At 33.1% G+C, this 24,594-nt stretch overlaps 14 protein-coding genes across 14 annotated transcripts; 7 read left to right on the forward strand and 7 right to left on the reverse strand. All coding sequences in view use genetic code 12, as the record gives it.

The window, feature by feature from the left end:
- Positions 1 to 14: 14 nt before the first annotated feature.
- Positions 15 to 797, reverse strand: CTRG_01378 (polynucleotide 3'-phosphatase; the record flags this gene model as incomplete). The annotated part of the gene is made up of 1 exon (XM_002547026.1): positions 15 to 797. The coding sequence occupies one exon, from the start codon at positions 795 to 797 to the stop codon at positions 15 to 17; it is 783 nt and encodes a 260-aa protein (XP_002547072.1).
- Positions 798 to 927: 130 nt separating this feature from the next.
- CTRG_01379 (U4/U6-U5 snRNP complex subunit) lies at positions 928 to 1,632 on the forward strand (the record flags this gene model as incomplete). The annotated part of the gene is made up of 1 exon (XM_002547027.1): positions 928 to 1,632. The coding sequence occupies one exon, from the start codon at positions 928 to 930 to the stop codon at positions 1,630 to 1,632; it is 705 nt and encodes a 234-aa protein (XP_002547073.1).
- Positions 1,633 to 1,965: 333 nt separating this feature from the next.
- CTRG_01380 (uncharacterized protein) lies at positions 1,966 to 2,712 on the forward strand (the record flags this gene model as incomplete). The annotated part of the gene is made up of 1 exon (XM_002547028.1): positions 1,966 to 2,712. The coding sequence occupies one exon, from the start codon at positions 1,966 to 1,968 to the stop codon at positions 2,710 to 2,712; it is 747 nt and encodes a 248-aa protein (XP_002547074.1).
- Positions 2,713 to 2,912: 200 nt separating this feature from the next.
- On the reverse strand, positions 2,913 to 3,488 carry CPR3 (peptidylprolyl isomerase; the record flags this gene model as incomplete). The annotated part of the gene is made up of 1 exon (XM_002547029.1): positions 2,913 to 3,488. One exon carries the CDS (start codon positions 3,486 to 3,488, stop codon positions 2,913 to 2,915), a length of 576 nt encoding a protein of 191 aa, XP_002547075.1.
- Positions 3,489 to 4,045: 557 nt separating this feature from the next.
- ENT3 (Ent3p) lies at positions 4,046 to 5,182 on the reverse strand (the record flags this gene model as incomplete). The annotated part of the gene is made up of 1 exon (XM_002547030.1): positions 4,046 to 5,182. One exon carries the CDS (start codon positions 5,180 to 5,182, stop codon positions 4,046 to 4,048), a length of 1,137 nt encoding a protein of 378 aa, XP_002547076.1.
- A 756-nt stretch (positions 5,183 to 5,938) lies between these two features.
- SAC3 (Sac3p) lies at positions 5,939 to 9,871 on the reverse strand (the record flags this gene model as incomplete). Its single annotated transcript, XM_002547031.1, has 1 exon — positions 5,939 to 9,871. The coding sequence occupies one exon, from the start codon at positions 9,869 to 9,871 to the stop codon at positions 5,939 to 5,941; it is 3,933 nt and encodes a 1,310-aa protein (XP_002547077.1).
- A 370-nt stretch (positions 9,872 to 10,241) lies between these two features.
- On the reverse strand, positions 10,242 to 11,045 carry CTRG_01384 (S-adenosylmethionine-dependent methyltransferase; the record flags this gene model as incomplete). The annotated part of the gene is made up of 1 exon (XM_002547032.1): positions 10,242 to 11,045. One exon carries the CDS (start codon positions 11,043 to 11,045, stop codon positions 10,242 to 10,244), a length of 804 nt encoding a protein of 267 aa, XP_002547078.1.
- A 221-nt stretch (positions 11,046 to 11,266) lies between these two features.
- On the reverse strand, positions 11,267 to 12,364 carry HOM2 (aspartate-semialdehyde dehydrogenase; the record flags this gene model as incomplete). Its single annotated transcript, XM_002547033.1, has 1 exon — positions 11,267 to 12,364. One exon carries the CDS (start codon positions 12,362 to 12,364, stop codon positions 11,267 to 11,269), a length of 1,098 nt encoding a protein of 365 aa, XP_002547079.1.
- A 711-nt stretch (positions 12,365 to 13,075) lies between these two features.
- CTRG_01386 (uncharacterized protein) lies at positions 13,076 to 13,813 on the forward strand (the record flags this gene model as incomplete). The annotated part of the gene is made up of 1 exon (XM_002547034.1): positions 13,076 to 13,813. The coding sequence occupies one exon, from the start codon at positions 13,076 to 13,078 to the stop codon at positions 13,811 to 13,813; it is 738 nt and encodes a 245-aa protein (XP_002547080.1).
- Positions 13,814 to 14,046: 233 nt separating this feature from the next.
- On the forward strand, positions 14,047 to 15,660 carry POB3 (FACT complex subunit; the record flags this gene model as incomplete). The annotated part of the gene is made up of 1 exon (XM_002547035.1): positions 14,047 to 15,660. The coding sequence occupies one exon, from the start codon at positions 14,047 to 14,049 to the stop codon at positions 15,658 to 15,660; it is 1,614 nt and encodes a 537-aa protein (XP_002547081.1).
- Positions 15,661 to 17,794: 2,134 nt separating this feature from the next.
- Positions 17,795 to 18,409, forward strand: CTRG_01388 (uncharacterized protein; the record flags this gene model as incomplete). Its single annotated transcript, XM_002547036.1, has 1 exon — positions 17,795 to 18,409. One exon carries the CDS (start codon positions 17,795 to 17,797, stop codon positions 18,407 to 18,409), a length of 615 nt encoding a protein of 204 aa, XP_002547082.1.
- Positions 18,410 to 19,731: 1,322 nt separating this feature from the next.
- Positions 19,732 to 21,453, forward strand: ECM3 (putative ATPase; the record flags this gene model as incomplete). The annotated part of the gene is made up of 1 exon (XM_002547037.1): positions 19,732 to 21,453. The coding sequence occupies one exon, from the start codon at positions 19,732 to 19,734 to the stop codon at positions 21,451 to 21,453; it is 1,722 nt and encodes a 573-aa protein (XP_002547083.1).
- A 372-nt stretch (positions 21,454 to 21,825) lies between these two features.
- On the forward strand, positions 21,826 to 22,401 carry CTRG_01390 (uncharacterized protein; the record flags this gene model as incomplete). Its single annotated transcript, XM_002547038.1, has 1 exon — positions 21,826 to 22,401. One exon carries the CDS (start codon positions 21,826 to 21,828, stop codon positions 22,399 to 22,401), a length of 576 nt encoding a protein of 191 aa, XP_002547084.1.
- A 133-nt stretch (positions 22,402 to 22,534) lies between these two features.
- Positions 22,535 to 24,394, reverse strand: CTRG_01391 (tRNA dihydrouridine synthase; the record flags this gene model as incomplete). The annotated part of the gene is made up of 1 exon (XM_002547039.1): positions 22,535 to 24,394. One exon carries the CDS (start codon positions 24,392 to 24,394, stop codon positions 22,535 to 22,537), a length of 1,860 nt encoding a protein of 619 aa, XP_002547085.1.
- Between the last annotated feature and the right edge of the window lie 200 nt (positions 24,395 to 24,594).

Below are 24,594 nucleotides of genomic sequence, written 5' to 3' on the forward strand. Positions count from 1 at the left end.
CATATATAGTTCTATCAATTTGTAAATAATTCATCGGGGGTTTGAAACTTTAGGTTTATGTTTTTAGAAAATTCTAAATCACTATCCAGAAAATCCTTCTTTCGTCCTGCTGCATCACCAATAAAAAAACTATTATCATAATCAACCTCTTGTAAGACATCTTTGTCTTTGAGATCCTGTAAGAAACTATCCCACATCCCTGACTGTGGTTTTCTCATACTAGCATGTAACAGATCGCTACTTAAATTTGGCAATGTTTGACTCTTCTTACCAGATGGTCTCTTTGGAGATGCATAAATGAACAAATTCAGTTCAATCCCATGTGATTGCAATTCTTTAGTGACTTGGTTCAATTTTGTTGTAAAATTTATATACGATTTGCTTGATTTAGGAACTGCCAATACACCACCTTGGTTACTAAATATAACAATAACATAACCATCTTTATGAAATTCAACTAATTTTTCAACAACATTATCATTCCACCATTGCCAATCATCTGGTCCACGAGCAAATTTACCTCCTGATTTCGTTTTGATTAACGTCCCATCGAGGTCAAATGCCGCAATTTTAATCTTATCTATGGATATTGAGAGTGATGACGGAAGCTTTTTGATTAAATGACTACCAATAACTTGCCATGATGAAGGATCAGAATTGTTGACTTTTTCTTCGATATGGGTTTCTGGGGTAGATGATTTTGGCTTGCTACTAACACTTGGTTTTGTTACTTTACCATCCTTCTTCATCATTGATAATATATCACTTTTGGGTCCATTCTTAGTCGTTTTAGTCATGATTTGATGTTGATCGTTTGGTGAGATGCAGTTGTGGAGATTGACGCGTTAGAAATGAATAAACAAAAATCAAATAATAAAAAAAAAGAATTCTCCAAGTATCAGAATACACAAACATTATCAGCACAACATGTCAAACAACGAAAAGATCACTACTGATCAATATGGTAGAAAGAAATGGAATCTTGAAGCATATGCCGAAGAAGCTAAATTGAAAAAGAAGCCTACTGTATCAGAGACAATCCCAGCACATCAAATTGAAGATGATTCATCATCTTTGGAATATATTAAACAAAGAAACAAACTATTAGACCAACTGATAAAAGCAGTTAAGAAATATAACCTTATAACTCCAGAATTATCAACAACTACAACTACATATGGGAAGAATAAAAGATTTGGATTCTTTTGTCCTATATGTGATGTATCATTTCGAGATAATTTATTATTGATTGATCATTTGAATTCTCCACAACATATTAGTAAACTAAATCAGGTGAATTCCAGTAAAGGCGATACCGCACAGAATCAAGAATTATTAGAAGGTGGTATACGAAGAGCAAGTTTACAAGAAGTGGTGTCTACAATGGAAAGGTTGGTTGCTAAAAGCATACGTGAAAAGAATAGCCTTGAAAATGATCAATCGGGATTATCATTCCAAGAACGAGTTGAAAAAAGAAGACAATTTGAAGAGAAGAAGAAACAGAAACGAAATAATAGAAAGAATGTCCAAAAGCAAAGAAAGAAACAAAAGTTGGAACATGATTCGTCTTCAGCAAATGATGATATTAACAAACTTATGGGGTTTGGTAGTTTTGGAACCACTAAGAGTTAATACATAGACAGATATTTCGCTCTTTTTCTTTGCTCTAACATGTAAACTTTCCCAATTAGGAATAAACTGTAAAAACTGAAAACTTTTTCAAAGCAAAGATTTTTTTTCTCTCTCTCTCGTTTTGTATTGTGTGTCTCGCTCAGAATTGAACCAATAAAATTTGATTGAAAATAAACATCCTAGAGAAAATCCTAGAAGTCGATTACAAGTATAAGGAAGAGATATTCATTGGAAGATAAAAACATACACACAGACAAATACTATTCATTTTCTACTATTGTTTATAATTCCTTCTTTACGTATTAATTATTCCTGAAACTCACCGCATTAATCATGAAGTTTACATTCAAATCACCACTTTTCACTTTGTTGAAATATAAACCTCAAAAGTTCAGTTACTCATTGGAACAAGAAATCCGTCAGAAATTAGATACTTTACCTAATGTTGCCAAGATCTACAGTAACCCTGATGGAACTGCTAGAGTACCAACTGATTCTGAATTTAAGACTATTGCTGATTTACAAAACTTGTATTATAAAAGAAACTATTCTGAATGGAATTGGATATTACCAGGTATTCCAAAAGAACAATTACAATTATTTAAAGATAATTCTCAAGATTTAAGTCATTTTGGATTTGTTTCTAAAGATTCCGGTAAAATTATTGATAAAATTCCATATAAAGATGCCAACACTGGAGAATTAAAATGGAAAATTATTAGAGAAACTTCAAAAGCTGAAGGTTGGGAAATTCCATATTTTTACATTGTTTTACCAATTTTTGCTTATGTTTTCTATGTTAAATATACCCAACAAACTAAATTAAGAGAATTGGAAGGTCCAGATTGGGCTGAAAAAGAATTGAGATTGAGAGCTATGGAAGATTATTTCCATGGTGATACTGCTAAGGCTAAAGAATTCTTGAGTAATGAAGGTAAATCTAAGAGAGAAATTCAAGATAGAGATGATTTGGTTGTTTCTAGAATCTTGGCTGGTGATTATGATAAATTGGCTGAATTGAAAAAGAAACAACCAAAAGATTTGATCAAAGTTAACGAAGATCCAATTTTCAAACAATAGATTTCTTTTTTGATTAATCACTTGTATACACTAACCAAGATAAAGAAACAAATAAGAAAAGAACGAAACAAATAAACGGAGAGTTCATTCTAACTATCCATAATTACATGCATGTAGTTTTCTTTTTTGTAAAAAAAAAAATATAGCGAATATATATATATTTATTTAATAATCCAGGATTTTATTTACATGTAAGTCAATTATTCTTTGACTTCACCACTTTCTTCGATAACGATTTTAGCAGCTGGTTTACCACTTGGAGAACCAAGACCTTCGATTTTCTTAACAACATCATAACCATCAATGACTTCACCAAAGACAACGTGTTTACCATCCAACCAAGGGCATGGGACAGTAGTAATGAAAAATTGAGATCCATTAGTATTTGGACCAGCATTGGCCATGGATAATAAACCTGGTCTATCGTGTCTTTTGATGAAATTTTCATCATCGAATTTATCATTGTTATGAGTTGGAGAATAACCACCATAACCTTGACCAGTTTCAAAATCACCACCTTGTAACATGAATTGAGGAATGATACGGTGGAAAATAGAACCAGCATAACCAACACCTTTTTCACCAGTAGCTAAAACACGGAAATTCTCAGCAGTAATTGGAGTAACATCATCATATAATTCAAACTTAATTGATGGTTGTTTTTCTCCATTAATAGAAGTGTTGAAAAAAACTTTGGTACCCCAAGCTCTTGGAGTAGTAGAAAATAATCTAGCTGAATTTAAGTTTAAAGATTTGGTTAAAGTGTTTCTAAACATTATTGAAAGTCAATTGGTTAATGGAATTTCCAAAAAAAAAAAAAAAAAAAAAAAAAAAGAGTAGAAGCAAAACGAAGTATTTTTCGTTCTCTCTTTTTTTTTTTCTATGGTTGTTCGTGGGGGAAGGATTGGACAGAATTTTTTTTCGATCCCCTTTCTCCTCTCATTGGGAGTAATTGTTGCCATCGCTGAGCTTGGGTACACGACTATTTAGGAACGTTTCTGTTTCCTTTGAACACTTTGAAGTATACTATCCACAGGTTTGTATTATGAAGATTGTTAATTATGAGTATACGTCATTAGATTTAAGAGGAATTGGTGTTCTTGTGTGGTGTGTCGTGGTATTATCAACCTATCTTTATGTGAGTCATTTGCAAGTTGCAAAACTCGTGTTGTAAAAACTAAAATATTTCAACCAGAGAATATTACATGGTATCCTAAACTAAATCTTACAAAACCTTCTTGTACAAATTAGATTTATTGAAATGTATAAAAATAAAGAAAAAAAAAAACTGAAACATCAAGAATTGGAGAAAATTCGTATATAAAAGAGACACCTATAAGAAATCAAAATCTCCATTTGTAGCATTTGTGGTGCTAGTAGGAGTTGAATTTGTATTATTTGCAGGTTTTGTAGCCGGAGCTTTGAATCCAGAAAGAAGGTCCTTGAAAGGATCGTCCTTTTGGGTCTTTTGTATTTGTGGAGTTTGAGTATTGGTAACTGGTTGTGCTTGGAATAATGATGGTTGTTGTTGCTGTTGTTGTTGGAATTGTGTGTTTGCAACTGGTTGAGCTTGGAAAAATGAATTTTGTTGTTGTGGTTGTTGATGTTGTTGTCCACTACTAGCAGGGGCACCAACAAAGTCATCAAATTCGTCATCATCATCTTCCTCAGCTACATTGGAAACGGTGTTTTTGGAAGCACCTGCATTGTCATCAAAATCTAATAAATCACTAATCAAATCATTCTTAGTGGTAGCAGATGATGTAGTGGTGGTGGTAGCGGTGCTTGGTTTAGATTTGGATTTAGAAGTTGCACCAGTAGCACCTGAACCGGGAGTAGAAGCAGAAGCTGGAGAAGCTCTACTTGAGGATCTAACATTGTATTCTTCAGCAGTATCGGCAAAACGCTCACCATAAACACCACCATCACCATAAACTCTATTGTTTTGGAAATCATCGTCATCAGCACTATAACTGCCACCATAAGAAGAACTACTACCAAAACTTGGCGCACTACTTCCTCCCATTGCAGAGGATGCCACACCACCAAATTTCTTTGCATTTTGTCTAGCTTTCTTTCTTTCAGTTCTGATTTGATTATCATCATTCAAAAATGCAATCAAATTCTTACTTTTATTTCTAACATTAATACCTTGATCTCTTCCTTTAGAATCAATATAATGGAAAGATTTCAACATTTGAATCAATGAAACATTGGCTCTGACGTCATCAATGACTCTTTCTGAACCATTTTTAATCAAATATTCCAACAATTGTAAAGATTTATAAATTTGTCTCCATTCATTGGCTGCTTTTTCAGTGAATCGACGAAATATAAATGCAATAATTTCTTCACGTTCTCGATAATTATAAGTACCCGCAGCAATTTGTGACATCAATGTACTAGATGCTCCCCATGGTTCATTATTAGTGGCTTCACGAACTTTTGATTCCATTTCAGTCAAATTCATAGCAACTAATTTCAAATGTTAGTATCAATTAATAATAGGTTTCTTCTCATCAATAGTTGAATCAATCAAAAATACATACCATTTTGTGCTTTACGGACATATGCCTTGACTTCATAAAGGTTCAAGTTCTTAGCTGCGTCTTTTAAAAGATCCATCTTAAAGTAATTCTATGAATATATTTATGTTCCCAACAATTTACTCTATTAATTGGTAATAAAGATAGTGGCAGTTCTAATATTTAAATTCAAAATAAAAAAAAAGAGAGAAACAAGATGAAATAACCGAAATTCTTGCTTTAATTTTTTTTTCGTTGTTATTTGTTTGGTTTTGTTGAAAGAGGGAAAAAAAAGAAAAAAAAAAAAAAGAAAAAAAAATGAACAGCATAAACCAAAATCGATTGTAAAGAAAAGAAATTTCCTTCATTAATTGAATGCACGTGAGCCATCTACCTGCAGAAATTGATTAATGTTATCAATTTGGTCTTCTTGAGAATACACATACACTTATCATTAGATAATTACTATAAATATATATATATAAACTAAATCCATACCTCACGGCATGTTCAAGTAATAACCGAATTTCCGGTTGTAGCGAGTGAGTGAGTGACATTTTTATTTGCCGTTATCTTGGTAACAATACAAAGAAAAAGAAAAAAAAAAAAGAAAACTTCATGCAACTACCAAGTGGGTGAACTGAAAACTAAAAAATTAAACTATAATTCTTTTATATGTATTATTGTTTAATGTCTCCTGTCTATTTCTTATACCTCTTCTTAATACTGGCTGTCAACTCTTGTAATTGACTTAAACTACTTGAGCTACCTTCAGCTTTTCTCTTTTTACTTTTAGGTGATGCAGATGGTGTACTTTCTTCAATAACTCCTGTCCCAAACCCCTTAAGCACACTATCATTAGTATTTGTCATGATTGATGAATTTAAAAATGAGCTATTATTGGGGTTGGTGTAAAGAGTCTTATTTGCAAGGAAATTTATCATGGACGACTTATTCATATTAGTATTCATAGATACATTCCTTGGATGGTGGAAACCTTTGGAATTATTGTTATTTAAATGATTATTCAAATACTCATATTTCCTCAAATTCTTTGCTTTCTCCATCAATTTGGATTCTAGTTTGTCAATTTTTTCATTCTGTGGAGTATTTGTTGATGAGATTTCTTTCAGCAGTGCTCTTCTCAATCTGTCCTGCTTGACTTCATTTTTAATACCTCTTGAAGTTAAATTACCAGTAAAATCATGTGCGACCTTGGTTAATGCTTGTGATAGAATACTGTTGATATTGCCATTTTTAACTGTCATATCACACAACACCAAGTTTTGTAAATTGGAGATCGAAGTATACTTGCTCAAGTTTAAATGCTTTGCGACATCTTGACTTGATATTCCTGATTCAGAAACATCCCAGAAGGTAATAATAATCAGGGCTTTATAATAACTGTACTTATCAACCAATGAAATAATCTTATTCAATACTCTTTCATCTTTCTTCAATTTGTCTTCGATAGACATGTTTGTTGGTAATGTTAATCCACATTCAAATAACACAAACGATGACTTGTTAAAAAAATCTTTAGTCAAATCATTATTCCCCGGTAAGCTAGTTATATTTAAATCAATCTTATCATTTTGGATAAAATTTTCATAGACCAGTAATCTCATGTTTGCTTTTAAATTTAACTTTGAATTTAACCATTTGGAATACAGTGACCTCCAATTTTCAACAACCAAAACAAAATTTAAATCCAAGTTTTCTTCACTAATTTTCAAATGTAAATCTTGGGAACATTCATCAACAAATTTCTTTAAATCAATTGGAGCCCATAATTCATGTACTTCATGTTGTTTTTCGTTAATCAAACTAATATCATTGAAACTTTCATTGTGTTTTCTTCTCTTGACCAGCATAATCGACGTGTTACTATCAATACTTGATACCGAACTTCTTCTCTTCATTTTTTTGTTTAAACTTATAGATCTTAACTCTTCCATTTTCATATTTTTCTCTTTGAATTTTTTCATTGCCTTTTTACCGTTTCTGATAATTGATCTTAAACATCTTTTCTTTAAATTCAAAACATAAAACTGATACGCTTTAGCTTCATATGTTAACTCATACACAATATCAGAGAAGAATGCATCATATAATTCTTCTCCTAATAAGTTGATAATTCTTTTTCTTTCATTGGCAGCATGGAAATCATTAAAGATTCTACTCAAAACAACTTGTAACTCCGAACTGACAGTGCGTTGAAATATAGTCTGATAAATTTGATCAAGCGCTTGAGGAAATTTTGACAACTCAGTAAGCTTCTTCTTCGCTGGTGGTGGTAGCGGTGCTGGGACTCTAACTGTCGATGCTTGCAAGGTATCTGGAGGTGGAGGTGGAGTTGGAGTAGGTGTCATCTTTTGATCTAGTTTCAAAATAGGTTTTAATGCTTCCTTGGATACTGGAGGATTAAGAGACACGGAAATTTTTGGATCCGAAGGCTGTTCAAATGCAACCGACTTTGAAAATCCAAAATTTAACTTTGGTTTTGGTTTCTCATCTGCTGGGGCAGTAGCCTTTGGTTGTGAAGGAGCTACATTGAATTGATTGTTTGATATTGGTGCATTAGGAGTAAATTGGAATGATGGTTTAGCGACAGGTTCAGTGGCAAGTTCACTTTTTGGCTTTTCTTGAAATGTAATATTGTTACTTGCTTGTGTCACAGAAGGAGGTGGTGCAAATTGAAATGTTTGTGTTTTGATCCCACTGTCTGTTTGTTGAAGTGGTTTAAATAATCCAGGTTTGATAGTTGCATTTCCAGTTGAAGTTGAAGTTGAAGTTGAAGTTGAAGTTGAAGTGAAACTTGACTGGAATTGGTTCGTTGCTGGGAGCTTTGGCGGTTGAAAAGCAACTGAAATTGATTTGGGTTTTATAACTATTGGTTGATTATCAAATTTGGTCATATTATTAGGACGTCCACTATTAACAAACGATTTCAAATCTTGCCCGTTGTATTTTCTATCCAACTGGCTGGAATAAGGTGGTGAATATTTTGCTTTGTCAAGAAATGAATTCAATTTGTATTTCTTCTCCAATTTATCTTTATTGAACAAATCCACGCAGATTTCCCCATTTACATTCACTGTATCGATTTCATAATAATTAAGAAACTTGATCAACTTTTCTGGTGAATCATATCCCAACACTTCCTGTAATCTTGTCAAAGAATAAGGTCTTGTCTTTGTATGGTAACTTCTTGACATCGCTTTCAATGCATAAAACCTGACCTCATTAAAATGGGTCTCTAATAAACATGCCATCAACAATGGAGTCTCGTCACTATAGACAAGTCGGAAAAATTCAATATACAAATTCAATGCTCCCACAAGATTGGTTACGCCTCTTTCAACAACATTATTCTGAGTCATGATATTTCTAAATTTTAATGCTAATTGTACTTTTGAATCTTGATAGACATCGTTTGGTAAATTCTGTATTTGTCTTTCTAAATCAGGATCTCTAATATGACTCAATAAATGATATGCTCTAAATTCGGCTTCGTTTGGAGCTCTTCCACCATTTGTACGTACATCTTGGTATATTTCCATTAATGTCTGCAACGCTTTATTGAATTGTTCCAATTCCTGTTGCTGAGAATATTCAACTTCTCCACCAGCCATAATATGCAATGATAGCAAGTGAATTCTAACAATTCTTTCGTGACAATCGATTGCTTCCGGTCCAAAACTATTCTGATAAGTGAAATCTTGTCGAATTGATCTAGTTCTATCCCAAATGAATGAATGGGCTTCTGGAAGTTGCAGTAAGATGTTGTCTACTAAATAATCTAAAGTTTGCTTTAATACAAATGGAGGTCTAACATCGGATGGTAATGGTGGTGGTTGACCAGCTGCAGGTCTTGAAAATGCTTTAACTGCTCTTTCTCTCGATATTTTGTTTGTCATTGGATCCTTTTCCAATGCTTTAACATTATTTTCTAATTGTCTTCGAACTCTTTCAAACACGGGACACATGTCTAGACATGAACCTTGAAATGAAATTGCTTCAGTTAAATCTTTGGCAGAATTTTCTGCATCAACTAATCCCAATTCTTCCATTTTACTTCTTTCAATTTCTCTCAATTTCTGCATATCTTCATATAACCCTTGATAGTCTTTACCTTGATTTTGCACTTCCATTATTGTCATCTTCTCTTGATTCTCTTTATCCCATTGATTAGGTGTAAACTCTGGTGTATGCAATAATTTAGGCTGCGTCAAAAAATATTTCGGTACTGGTCGAGCAGAATCTTGTATCTTTCTATTACTAAATCCCAACGATTCAGGATTCAAAAACAATGGACCGGTTATTTGAACATCTTGATCGTCAAATACTTGGATTTTATTAGAAGACATAGTTGGTCGTATACTTCCCGATGGCGTTTCACTTTTCTCCCTCTTGTGATTGAATCGTTTCAGTAGATTTTTATTTCGTGATTGTTTGGTTCTATCTTCTGTAGATGCATTGGAATTGGCAAAACTATTCGTTGAACCATTCATCTTGAATGGTTTCTTTTTATTCCTTCGTGGATCACCAAACAGATCATTATTGTTCATGAATGTATTACTGTTAATGGATTGATTCCCCTTGGTTACCGTAGCACTCCCAAATGCAGACATCTGACCTTTGTTTTTTTAATATGGTAAGATGGATGAAATATGAAATAAATGCAGCAGATTATCTGTTGAAAGATCTGTACTTAGTCAAACTAAAAATGAACGTGATTAAAAGAAATATAATCTGAAAATAGATGAGTAGGAATCTTATAAAAAAAATGCAAACTATGCAGTTCTGTTAATTAAAATATTGAAGTCTCTCGTTAAAGTTGTTCTTGTTGGTATTTACACTGGCTGTTTTTTTTAATTTTATTTTTTTTTTTTCTTTCGGTTTTGTTGATGCTTGCAAATCTTAAAGCTACAAACTTTTTTCACGACCTACAGAAGGTTAGAAATTTTACAGGGTCGTGATATTTAGATATACAATTTTCTTTCAGCCGACTACTTTTTTACTGAATGCATAAACTACAAAACCACCAGTCAATTCATCATTTAATAAGTCGCTTGGAATATTATACGCTCGAAGTTCATCATCATCAACAACAGTATTGACAAATTCTTCAAAAGTAATAGAGTCTCGCAATTGGAGACAAACAATCGCAACCGAATGTTGCGACATGGTACTTTTCAAAGCATTGATGAAATGTGGTATCAAATACTCATTATAGATGGTATCACAAGCAACGATTAAATCAATTGCTTCATTAGATACACCTAAATCATCCAAATTTTGTAAACCATACTCAATATTCTCCCAATCAAATTCAATCACATGATAATTTTGCTTACTTGTATTATTAAGGATATTTTCCTCTAGTAATTTCAAGATATGTTTTTGATCGGTAGCAATATATCTTCCTACTTTGTCTTGAATAGCAGATGCTATAATACCACCAACTCCAGAACCTAGTTCTAGTACAGTTAAATCTTTAGATAATTTGATGGGACAATCCCGCGATGCAAGTAACCAATCTGCAACATGTATTGATGCATCCCAACAGACAAATCCAGTAGATGAAGAATTACTCTTTTGATCAGATAAACCACTTAATGATTGGGATATTTCAAATCCATATTGACTATTTGGTAATATAATTTCGATTTTATTTGAACTTCTATCATGATAGCCAAGTTTATTCTCTAGTTGCCTCTCGGAGTATAATTCGAAAATATGTTCCTCCACATTATGCACGTCTAGAATCTCACATTGCGAAATCCATGAGAATCCTTCTGGCATTTCAATAAATTACTGATATTCAAAATATCTAATATCGAATGTTACTATTTTATTTTTTTAAAAAAAATTATATATAATAAATGAAATGGCTGATGAAATATTTAATCAACAGCAAAAGAAAAAAGGGAAGAAAAATTCTATAAAACAAGAAGAGAAAGCACGTGACTCGTTCACAATGGAAGAAATAAAAAAGTATGCCAAAGAGTTACTTTTTTTTCCTCTTAAATAATGTTCTTAGCTTTTAAGATTTCGGCAATCAAAATACCAGAACCAGCAGCACCAATGATGGTGTTATGGGACAAAACAACCATCTTGAAGTCCAACAATGGATCTTCTCTAACTCTACCAACGGAAACACCGTAACCATTATCTCTTTCTCTATCTAATCTTGGTTGTGGTCTATCAGCTTGATCTAAAACGTGAATGGTTTGTTTTGGAGCAGAACTACATCCCAACTTGCTGGCTTCACATTCATAATCTCTCAAACATTGTTTGACATCTTCAACTGATGGAGCTGGTCTATTGGCAAATCTGAAGGAGATACATTCAGTGTGACCATCAATAACTGGGACTCTGTTACATTGAGCACTAACTTTCAAGTCATCATCTGAGATTGGAGTAAATTCAGTGCCTTCTTTGTTGGTACCACCCAAAATTTTCTTGGTTTCCCATTCTAATTTTTCTTCTTCACCACTAATGTATGGAACAATGTTATCCAAGATATCCATACCAGAAACACCTGGAGAGAAACCAGCACCAGAGATGGCTTGTAAAGTAGTAGCGGTCAAAGCATCAATTGGACCGAATTTATCAACCAATGGTTTCAAAGGGGCAACTAAACCAGCAGTTGAACAGTTTGAAATACAAATAATGAAACCTGGTTTCTTTTCACCCTTAGCTTGAGCTTGTTTGATCTTGTTTTCAACAACATCAATATGTTCTGGGTTAACAATTGGGACAACTAATGGGACATCTTTTTCTCTTCTGTAGTTTTTAGCATTGGAAACAACGGCTAAACCAGCATCAACAAATGATTTTTCAATATCACCAGCAACATCAGCATCCAAACCAGAGAAAACAACATCACATTCCAAGAAATTACCTTCTGGTTTACATTCTTGAACAACAATGTCTTGTTCTTTAGTTGGTAAAACTTCAGTTTGTTTCCAGTTTGCAGCATCCTTATATTTTTTACCAGCAGATCTGGAAGAAGCACCCAAAGCATGGATTTCAAATTCTGGATGTTTGGATAATAATAAGATAAATCTTTGACCAACAGATCCTGTGGCACCTAAAACACCGGCTTTCTTTACTGACATTATGACTTATATAATTGTGTAGAATTGTCTTGAAATGACAAAATATAATAGAAAGAAAGAAAAAAAAAATGAAAAACAAATACAAGATCCTAAAGAATCGAATTATATAAATGTTTGAAAAATTTTCGATTGCGTGTATTTCCTGTTTGGTGACTCTTTTTTTTTCAATATTCTGTTTTTTCCGAGTGGTGTGTGTGTGTGTGTGTGTGTGGAAGCAACAGCCTTTGCTCTCAATTAATTTGTGTACAAATCACACCAGACAAGAAGAATCACCGCACTTAAAACGTTTATTTTATTATTATTTTCTGGTGCTATTGTTGACAACTCACCGCCATCCGGTACCGGAATAACGTGATCCAACGCCAGTTTGGTGACATCATTATCCGTAAAACCTTTATTTACTCCTTGCATAGTCATTGAAGAATCACTTGACTCATTTCCAGTAAGAACCTGATTACTCTAACATGTTATTCTTTCCTTCGAGGTATAAGCTCTGTAGATAGAACAATTATTTTTCATGGATAGGTTTATCGTATTGAAGTAGAAGTTGTAATTTCCCCTTTTTCCACCAACATACAAAATTTGGAATGCTGCGAAATTGAATTTTTGTATAAATTTCTGTGCAAAATTATTATCAAAAATTAATAAAATATGGACTACAAAACAATTAAACATTACAGTTAACCATCAGTACAACCAATAGCTACTAATATGTCAGATTCACCAGATATCTACGAGACAGTTCCCCCATCATATCAGTCATCATTGATTCCATTCACTAGACAATTGACAGATGTCCCTGACCCAGAAACTCGAGTTGTTAAACATTTAGATCAAATAATTGGTCCTACCATTCCAGCCTTACATAGAGGTATTTTCAAAGCTAGCAGAAATCAAGGTGTATTGTCACATAATATCATCAAGTGGTATTATCTATTGGAATCATCAACTATTGCCTTGTGTAAGAGAGTTGAACGATTGATAATACAAACTTGGACATTGGGTTGTGATTCAGAAACATTTGCTGAGCAATTTGTATTGGGCTTTGATTTATGTTTTGCAAAATTGCCATTTACTGGGAATATGATTATTGAAGATTGCGAATTGAGAACATTAAAGGACTTGTTTGTTGATTTATTTAGTCACAAGAAAATTATTGATATTAGTATGGGAAAATGTCATCGATTGATTATGGAAAAGAAAAGAAATAATTTCCAAGATTATATTTCCATGAAGATGAAAGCAAAATATGGATTTGAAATGTTTTGTGATACTGATGTCTTTTGCAGTAGTTTGTTTACTGTGACCTTGTTGGTTTATGTTGAAAAAATGAAGCCTTGTAGGGTCTTACAAACTATACAAAGAAAATCAAGTGAGTCAAAATTTAGAGGATTTGTTTTGGATAAAGTCAAAGAGAAACTCAGTTTACATAAACCAAACCTTTCATAATATGTGTATATATATCATATACTGTACCTGTAGTTTCTATGAATGTCGCAATGTCGTATTTGATGTCGTAACAAAAACGCGTGTGTTTCTCACGTTTCCTCCCACATTCATTCGTTTTTTTTTTCTTCTTCTTCTTCATCCACTTCAATCAAATTCTTTTTTTTTTTTCAATTTTGAACTAAAGGACTATTCTAGTGTTGCTTAATTTTGAACATCAATCATTCATCAACACAATGGTAAATACAGATTTTGAAAGAATTTATTTAAATCAATCCAGAAGTGGAGGACGTATGCGTATTGCAGAATCTGGTCTTGGTTGGAAGGCTAATGCCAGTCTGAATGGTTCATCAAGTCAACAACAACAACCATTTCTTTTACCAAGAGAAGAAATTTTAGTAGCATCTTGGTCAAGAGGTTCTAGAGGTTATGAATTAAGAGTACAAACTAAGAATAAAGGTGTTGTTAGCTTGGATGGATTTCATCAGGATGATTTTACTAAATTAAAACAAGAGTTGACACGTAACTTTCAAATCAATATGGAACATAAAGAACATGCATTAAGAGGTTGGAATTGGGGTAAAACTGATTTGGCCAGAAATGAATTGGTTTTCAATGTTAATAACAAACCATCTTTTGAAATTCCATATGAAAATATTAATAATTCTAATTTAACAGGTAAAAATGAAGTTTCTATTGAATTAAATTTAGATGCTAATAGATATGGAGATGAAATTGTGGAAATGAGATTCTATGTTCCTGGAACTATTGAAAATGAAACAGTTGTAAAGAGTGAAAATAATGGAGAAATTGTTGAAGAAGAAGTTGTCAATGAAACTAGTGCTGCTCAACAATTTTATGAACAATTGAAAGATAAAGCTGATATTGGTCAAGTTGCTGGTGAAGCTATTGTTTCCTTCAGTGATGTATTATTCTTGACTCCAAGAGGTCGTTATGATATCGATATGTATCCTACTTCATTGAGATTAAGAGGTAAAACATATGATTATAAAATACAATATGAACAAATTGAAAGAATTTTCAGTTTGCCTAAACCGGATGATGACCATCATTTGTTGATTTTACAAATTGATCCACCTTTAAGACAAGGTCAAACAAGATACCCATTTTTGGTTTTGCAATTTGTCAGAGATGAAGAAACTGAGTTGGAATTGAATGTAAGTGAGGAAGATTTCGAAAAGAAGTATAAGGATAGATTGAAGAAAACCTATGATGCCCCAACTCCTGTTGTTATGGCCCATTGTTTAAGAGGATTAACTGAACGTAAATTGATTACTCCTGGATCATTCCAATCGAGGTACTTACAAGCAGGTATTTCATGTTCTGTTAAAGCTTCAGAAGGTCATTTGTACCCATTGGACAGATGTTTCTTATTTGTCACCAAACCAACCCTTTATATCCCATATAGTGAAATCAGCAGTATTGTGATGTCGAGAACTGGTGGTGGTGTTTCAGCATCAAGAACGTTTGATTTAGAAGTTAATGTAATTGGTTCAAACCAACTGCATATTTTTGGTAGTATTGATAGAGAAGAACAAGAAACCATTGAAAACTTTTGTAAAGAAAAGGGAATCAAAGTCAAGAATGAAGAAAAATTGGCTAAAGCTAGATTGGCTAAGGCACTTGAACAAGAAGCCAATGATGATGACGATGATGCCGATGTTGATATGGGAAGTGCTGATGAAGATTCCGAAGATGATGGTGATTTCCAATCTGGATCTGATTCCGACGTTGCTGAAGAGTTTGATAGTGATGCTGCATCGTCAAGTGGAGATGAAGATATGAGTGACAAAGACGAAAGACCTCCAAAGAAGAAAGCTAAGAATTAAAGGGTGAAGGATCAATTGGAGAAAGATATGTGTACCGTTTAGTAGAAGTAAGAAAACAAAAAAAAAAAAATTCAAGGGATTTTGTTCTGCAATCTTCTATGTAGGGGGGTATTGTAATTTAGTATATGTACGGTTTATAAGCAATAGTAGATTTTTTTTTTAGTTCACTTAAGTTGTGAGACATTGATTTATTATTTATAGAAACCAGCAAAGAAAAAGAAATGGTACAGATAAATGGAACTTGGGGTATTTCATCATGGCTATGTATACAGTCTGTATATTACTGGTTATCTTCCTTCTGGTTGCAATGGGCAACATGACAAATTTCATAAGTTGTTGTTTATTATGTAATGGCGATAATTATTATAAAAAATGAGGTGAAATTGGGATGACCATTAAGATGAAAATGTTGCGCATTATAATCTGTTACAAACACAGACCTATTGATATCAAAAACCAAAAAAAAAACAAGAGTATTGATCTTCAATTAATGATTGGCACTTTGAACCGTAACTATATGAATTATAGGCACGGCAATGTTATCAGCATCTTGATATTGACAACTCAGTTTTTCTTTTGTTAATAACGGTACTTGTTTCATTGCCTGATTTTTTTTTTCTTTTCTTTCATGTTACTTTTCGTTGTAATTGAAAGATCAACTGGAACCGAAAGTTACAAAATGATTTCAGGGGGTGGGAAAATAAAATAAAACAAAATAAAAGAAGAAGTTGAAGATAATGCTATGCTTATCAGGATATGAATGACTTATTAGTAATTGTAATGAAACGAGTATGATTAACCATTGAGCATATTTTAATTGAATGTCGTTTGATTAATTAAATAGGGGGAGGGGGTAAGAAAAAATGTATTGTTAATGGAATCATGGGGATGGAATAACGTAATAATTTGTGTAACAGAACAAAGCAACAACTCAATAAGGTGGAAGAAGTAAAAGAAGTATGAGAAAATCAGACAATGAAATCAAGGAGGGAAAGAACTATGTAACATTTGTAAATCTAGAATTTGTCGTACCTTGAGTTAGATTCACTAAGATCAAAAGAAGAAGAAGGAGTAGCAATAAAGGGATGATCGAGATGGTTAAATGATTAAGGAGGTCTAAGGAAAGACTGTCAAACTAGATCAAGAGAGGGTACGTCTTATGAGGAGAAGGAGTTAATGTGGGTCTAATAATTCAATAACTTTTCCTAATTAGGCAATTCACGTGTCGCGTACCAATTGCTAATATTTTTTTTTTTTTTTCGCAGTGTTAAAGAAAGATCGATTATTGTCAGTAGCAGCAGTAGCAGTACTATCAACACCACCACTAACCGCAAGCTAAAGTTGCAAATGTGAATGTAACACAAAAAAAAGATTTCCCACGCTAAAAATAAAAATAATGGTTAAAAAAAGTGACATTTTCACATTTAACATTTATTTCCAACATTCTTCCTTTTATTTTTATACATATTACAATAATAGTAACGGGAATGGGCATTGTTGGGTTTTTATATGACGTACATGAAAAAACAAAAAAACGCACGATTAGGTTTCGTTCTTTAATTTTTATTTATTCCAACGGGTTTTTGTGTTATACATTCCATTTTAACCAGCAGCAATATGAACTTACGACATTGATACCAGTACAAGACAATGCAAATAAAAAAGAAAAAGAAGACTTTCCTTATACCGTAATAAATTATATATTTATAATGCATTCTCCCATCATTTTGGTTTTTTTTTTATCTTTCTTTCTAATTCCCTGTGTATATATAAACTTACTTTACTTAATAGAGTAATCTTTTTTTTTATTTGTCAGAGTTTATTTCTTGCATTTGGGCTTTACTTTCCTCAGGGTTTTTGCAGTATATTGTTTTTTTTTAATTGATATCCCTACACTACAAGCATTAATTAGCAAGTTCCATTGTTCCATACTTCATTTTAATAGTCAAAGAAAGTATAGAGAAAAAAGAGGGGTGTCATTCATTGTCAATCCATAAAAGTAATATAACTCGTTTATTTTACTTTCAGTTTTTTTTTTATAATTTTTATTTTCTTCTTCTTTTCTTCTTTTCTGCAATTGGTTTGATATATTAAGTATCCCAAGGAAGAAAAAGGAAAAAAAGGTAGAAAGTATATGTCCCAAGTTAATTTACTAGAGTTTCAAGATTATTTGATTTATTCCCAAACTTTTAACAGTTTGTTAGAATCCGAATCCCTTTCTTCAGATATGCAATCAGGATCCATGAGTACATTTGCTCCACCTCCAGCAATTGCTTTAGAACCATCTATACAAGATGATGATGGTGTACCAAAGAGATCACCAGCAAGATTATTTGACCGTTGGAGATCAAAGGATAAGAAATCTACAACATCATCCTCTTCCAAAGATACTCACCACCATCGTCATCACCACAAACAAGAAATACTGAAGTCTTCACAATCACTGAAGCAAAGAATACCATCCACAACAACACCACTGCAAATAATTACGAAACAAGAAATTCCAAATAGACGTTTTGAACGTTCTGAACCATCGTCACCATTAAGTCTTGCTTCTACAGATAATAGTTCAAGTTTATCATCGAGTGCAGGTTCCATATTTTCAGATTCAAAGAATAACATAAGCACACAGTTGCTACTTCTAGACGATATAGATGATATATTAGAAGAGATAGACGATGCAGAGATATATGATGCAGAGAAGGTGACAATAACATACATAAGTTCTAACTTGTGTAGTTTCACGTGAAGTGTTCGGTAATTGTGGTTATATTGGTTAATTATTTTTGTTCTATTTAATTTTAGTTTAGTTTAGCTTTCTTTTTGTTTAATACATATAATGCTTTATTATTTATGGGGATACTTTATAATACTCGTAGATACGAATTAACCAGTCTTTTGTTGTGTGAGTAAGATGTTTTTCCATCTCGTCTACTTATTTCATAATGAAATGTAGACATTTTTTATTGAGTAGTACTTTCATTAAGAACTTGTGTTGTTTGTCCTTCCCAAACAAGGCAAATTCAATAGAATAAGGTGAAGATTGACATATATCACGATCAACAATATTCCAATAAAAAAAATGGTAAATCAAAATAATAAATTGTAATGAATGTATCAAGTGAAAATTTGACCTTATCAGAAAGAAAATAAAATGAATAATAAAACCCAGTATAAATAAACACCAAAAAGATTTCACCACGACTTTGAAATCAAATAGTTCACTTGATGCATATTGCATTGGTTAGATATTCCAATAACAACAAACACGAAGCTTAATTCTCTTTTGGAATGAATCCAATGATCTTCTTCCGTTAAGATAAGGTCTTTTGCAAGCATACGGGATTTGTCGCGTACGCGCAGTTGTTATTTTTTTTTTGCTCTCAATTGTTTTTCATATCAATCCTCGGTTTATCCCACTTGAGTTCCGGAGCCTGGAAATAAGCGGAACTTCTTCAGGTCACGTGAATACTATCAAAATTCATTTCTAGATTGTCTATTGTCTAAAAATAAAGCAAGAACAATAAATTGGGGGAGGGTGGAGAAAGAGACAATGATGGGGGATATGAATCATATTTGGGGGATCAATTTCTTTACTTACAGATCACTTCTATCTTTAGGAAGACAACTGTCTTAGTAGGCCAATATAACGAGATCATGTTGATTCTTACGGTTAATCATCGTTTAAGGTCAGGTGGTTTTGATTGAGGTTTTTTCTTGGTGGCTTTTACTGGGTAATGTGCAATGGGTACATGTTCCCGTCAGCAGGAAGTATTCCATCATCCCGAACGAGCGGAACAATGTAATGGAAAACCCAAAAATGAGTGAGAAGAGTAGGCAGAGAAAAGAAAAGAAAAGAAAAAAAAAAAAACTCAAAAAGCAAGCACCACCTGCCTCATTACATACACATTGCAAATATCAAGAAGATATTTCACCAATTTTATAAAAATAGGGAAGCTTGACTCAAAGGAAAAAAAAAAGATACAGTTTTTTATCAACATCATCCCTTAATCTTTACTTTATTTCAATTTTACTACATTAACTTATACATTTACTATCATAACTATTATCATGTCAGATGGGAAACTACTGTTGGGGCTAGTGATTTACTCTGCAGTTAAACCAATTTTCAAGATTTATTTTATCATCGCATTAGGATTCCTTCTAGCCAAGCGAAATATTCTTAGTGTTGCAACATGTAGAGATTTATCTGATACTGTTGTTAGTGCAATTATGCCATGTTTGGTGTTTACTAATATTGTTTCATATTTAAAATCCTCAGATATTAAATTCATTGGGATCATTTTTTTCACCGGGACATTATTATTTTTGGTAGGTGGGCTTATTGCATACTTGATTTATATTACTACCAAAGCACCTAAAAGATGGATGGGAGGTTTGATTTCAGTAGGGATCTTCCCAAATATCAGTGATTTACCAATTGCATATTTACAAACCTTTGCCAAGGGAGGTGTTATTCTTACTTCCGCACAAGGGGAAAAGGGTGTTGCCTATGTGTGTATCTATTTAATGGTGATGGTTATGTACCAATTTTCATTGGGATTATTCCGTCTTATTGAATATGATTTTAGGGACGAGCTTCTAGATAAAACAGATGAAGAAGAGAAAATTTGCACGGATTCCGAGGGTAGTGAGAGACATCCAGATGTATCAAATGCAAGTGCTGCTTCTTCAGAAAAGAAAGCTTCCCCTCATGATACTATTGACCAACGTGTGTGTGAACAAAACCATAGTAACTCCGATATTGACAACGAACTTGATGATGATGATGATGATGATGATGATGATGATGTTGATGACATCGAAGAGGATGAAGATTCATCAATGAGTAGCAGGGCTGTTGCTTCCGATAGATCATTGGATTCACAAGAGGATCATCAACATGAAGCATTTTTAAGAGCAAGAGCTAAAGAGGGACGCCAACAATCACGTAGCCCAATCAACCCAGAAGGCTCGGAATTGAGACCTAGAACATCATATTCATCAGAAAATAGCGCTCCATACAGTTTACATCTGGTTGTGTCAAGAGCAAGTGATCTTCGAAGACAACAATCCCAAACAGTGAGAGATGTCATTAACGAGTATTCTGAATTTGATGCCTTGAGAAGTAATGAAGTTAAAAGAACAAGAACTGCTACATCTGAACTTGCAGTTGAACCAAAGGGAGAAGAGGAAACATCTAAAGTGAAAGCTTACTTGAAGCAATTAATGAAAAATATCACCACTCCAAACTCACTTGCGTTGATTATATCTATAGCTATTGCCATGGCTCCACCATTAAAGGCATTATTTATTAAAACCAGTTTTTATATGCCAAATGCACCAGATGAATTACCACCATTATCATTTATTCTAGACTTCACAAGTTATGTTGGTGCTGCTTCAGTTCCAATTGGTTTGCTTTTATTAGGAACAACTTTAGCTAGATTGCAAGTTGATAAGATGCCACCTGGTTTTTGGAAGACGGCATTGTTGATAACCATTGCAAGATTAGTTATTCTTCCTATTTTTGGTGTTGGTTTAACCACTGGTTTCTACCGTGGAGGATGGTATGGTGATGACTTTTTGGTTAGATTTGTCAGTGTTTTAGAGTTTGGATTACCCAATGCCACATCATTAGTTTATTTTACTGCATTTTATACCGACCCTGCTGCTGAAGAGCATTTACAAATGGATTGTTTGGCCATTTGTTTGATTTGTCAGTATGCCGTGTTGTGGATTTCTTTACCATTTTTAACCACATTTACCTTAAAAGTTTCATTGGGATTATAATCTTAGGAGGGTATATTTATAGAGATAATTCAGTTTTTTTTCATTTAATAATTCATCTTAATATATAATTGCATCGTTTTTTTATATAACAAGAAGGGTTTTTGTGATGTTGGTCTAATTCATTCCATAGCAATCATGATGAAATTTTCGTTCCAGCCAAGGAGGGTCGGCAGACGTGAAGCTGAAAAAAAAAAATTCTACCCAGGGCGCACACGAACAAGATGAAACAATATAAAAGAAACAGATTACAACTTTTTTTTTTTTACGGTTGCTATTCTTTCTCTTAGTTTTTTTGTTTCAACAGTTTGCCATCTTAATCAAACGTATCTACCACCTATTCTATTTGACTCAATTGGGATATATCTATCAACAATGGCTTTATATTACAACTTAGTATTCATCTTATTAGCCGTAGAAATGGTTTTCTTTGGGGTTCTTTCATTACCATACCCAAGAAAAATAAGAAGAACAGTTTTATCAGCTGTCTCAGCCCCATTCAGAAATGAACAATTCCAAATTGCAATTAAATGTGTTCTAGGTTTTGTTTTGGTGTTATTTATTGATTCTGTCAACAGAGTCTATGCAGTTACTTCAGAATTGCATGCTTCTACTGGAGTTTCCCCAGGTGGTGGTCCAGCTGTTGTCAACGACCGTTCTGAAATTCAAGCAAGAAGATTTTATGCTCAAAGAAACATGTACCTTTGTGGATTTACTTTGTTTTTAACTTTTATTTTAACCAGAACTTACAGTTTGGTTGCTGAATTGATTGCTACCAAGGATAAAGTTGATGATTTAAAATCTGCTCCAGCTCCAAAAGATTCCAATGAAGTTGCCAAATTGAAGAAAGTCTTGGCCCAAAAGGATGAAGATTTGGAAATTTTGAAAGGCCAAGCAGCAACTTTATCTACTGAATATGAAGGTGTTTCCGAATTAAAGGAAAGAAAGTAAAGTAAAGTATAGTAAAGTAAATGGAATGGAATAAATAATATTGTTGCAAATATCTTTCTATAAATCTATACAAAGTTACATAGATTAATTTCTTTTATATCTTGTTTTATTACATACATACAAATTATTCTATTTAGTTAGTTTCATAGGCGTTACTCTTGTGTTTAGGAATGAATTGAAAATCTTCAGATGCTTTACCCAAGAACATTTCAGTAATCTTGATCCAGTCTTTGTAGTCAGTAGATGCAAGCATTGTTTCCATTTCATTTCTACCAACCCATTTAGGTGGTCTTTCATTCAATTTTGGAGGTAATCTTTCCATAATACCAACTGGGATATATCTATGTGTAAAACCCAAGAATTCACACATATATCTTCTAGCCATACCAACACCATATTCATCAGAACCCCAATGTTCAACAGCATATTTGGCAAATTTACCCAACATATCCAATCTTTCACTTGAAGATTTATCCAAATATTGTTGAGCTTCGACTTCTTCAAAAATCCATGGTTTGATCAATGCACCTCTAGCAACCATAACAGAATCAATTCCATCAGTATTGACATGATTATACCAATCTTCATGAGAATAAACATCACCATTACCAACAAAATAAACAGGTTGAATATCAGTAGCATCTTTATCTTCCTTTTGATTTTCATTCCATTCTTTGACAACACTACCAACTTCAGCTATATAATCCCAGTCGGCTTCTCTGGAATAACGTTGTTGTCTAGAACGTCCATGTAATGTAATAGCAGCTGTATTACCTTCTTGCAAGACCCTTCTAACTAAAGTTTTGGCCGTGTTTTTACCTTCTCTGACACCGGTTCTAATTTTAACAGTAACAGGAATATCACCAGAAGAAGCACTCATACCATGTAAAATACGTAATAATTTACTTGGTTGATCCATCAATGCAGAACCTTGACCTTGTTTATATAACAAATCAATAGGACAACCACAATTCAAGTTCAATTCGGAAACATGATTGGTGTTTCTATAAATTGCTTCAGCAGCCTTAGCAGCTGGCCAATGTCTACTGCTTGCTATTTGAACACCAAAACCTGGATATTCACTAATATGGGCCTTTGGCAATGCCCATTCTGGATTATGACCTTGAATTAATGGAACTGAAAGTGCCATTTCTGAGTATGTAACATCAGCACCTAATGTTTTCATTAATCGACGATATGGTAAATTACCCACAGTTGTCAATGGTGAAACGATTTTAGCATTACGTAAATGAAGTTTCTTCTTTTCTGCAATTTTGAATGGCGCTTCAACATAATCAGCTTCATTATCTTTACGTTCTTCTTGATTTTCATTCTTTTCATTTTTAACCAGAGAATCCAAATACTTAATAACCGGAGCAGAAATAGTATAGTCATATTTCTTCTTTTGCATGTCAAATTTATTATTCTTATCAATAACATTAACTTCACAATTGGTCTTTTTAGCAACTTCAAATTTTTCTAGATCTTTGATTAATTTTGATGTTTCTTTATTATAATGTGATTTCAACCATCTACATTTGATACCACTTGGACAATAACCAATGGCTTCAAAAACAGGACAAACTCCTTCAATATCTTCTGGTTTTGATTCCAAATAAGATACAACATCATGATGAAATTTGCAGTTTTCTGCACCACCAGCTGAACAAACAACTGATTCATCTTCTGGATCAATTAAAGAAGCACATAATTTAATAGTATCTTTCTTTTGTTTCAATTTACGTTTATGATTTTGACCTTTATTCTTCTTTCTATTTCCTCTTCCATTACCACGTTGATCTGTTTCTTCTGCATCTCTACCACCACCTTCAGCTTCATCATCATTGTATTCAATAGCAGTTGCTGATTCACTGACTGGGGCTAAATATTCTGGTTTAATAGCAGCAACACCCTTAACATAACTTGCTGTGTTTTGTTTCTTGGTCTCAACTTCAGCTGAGTCTTCAACTGGTCTTTTCTCTGGTAAAGTCATCGTAGATGATTATGTAGATCAGCTATGATATGTCGGATAGAAGCAAGATTGAAATGAAAAAAAAAATAAATTCAATACTTCGGTGAAATCTCATCGCGCATACAAAACTGAAAAAAAAAAAGAAAAATCATGGAAAAGAAAATTCATACACATAATATAAGTTACTATCTTATATAACTGATTCAACAAGCACATATTAC

The sequence above is a fragment of the Candida tropicalis genome (genome assembly GCF_000006335.3).
Source record: "Candida tropicalis MYA-3404 genomic scaffold supercont3.2, whole genome shotgun sequence".
In the NCBI taxonomy this organism is placed as follows: domain Eukaryota; kingdom Fungi; phylum Ascomycota; class Pichiomycetes; order Serinales; family Debaryomycetaceae; genus Candida; species Candida tropicalis.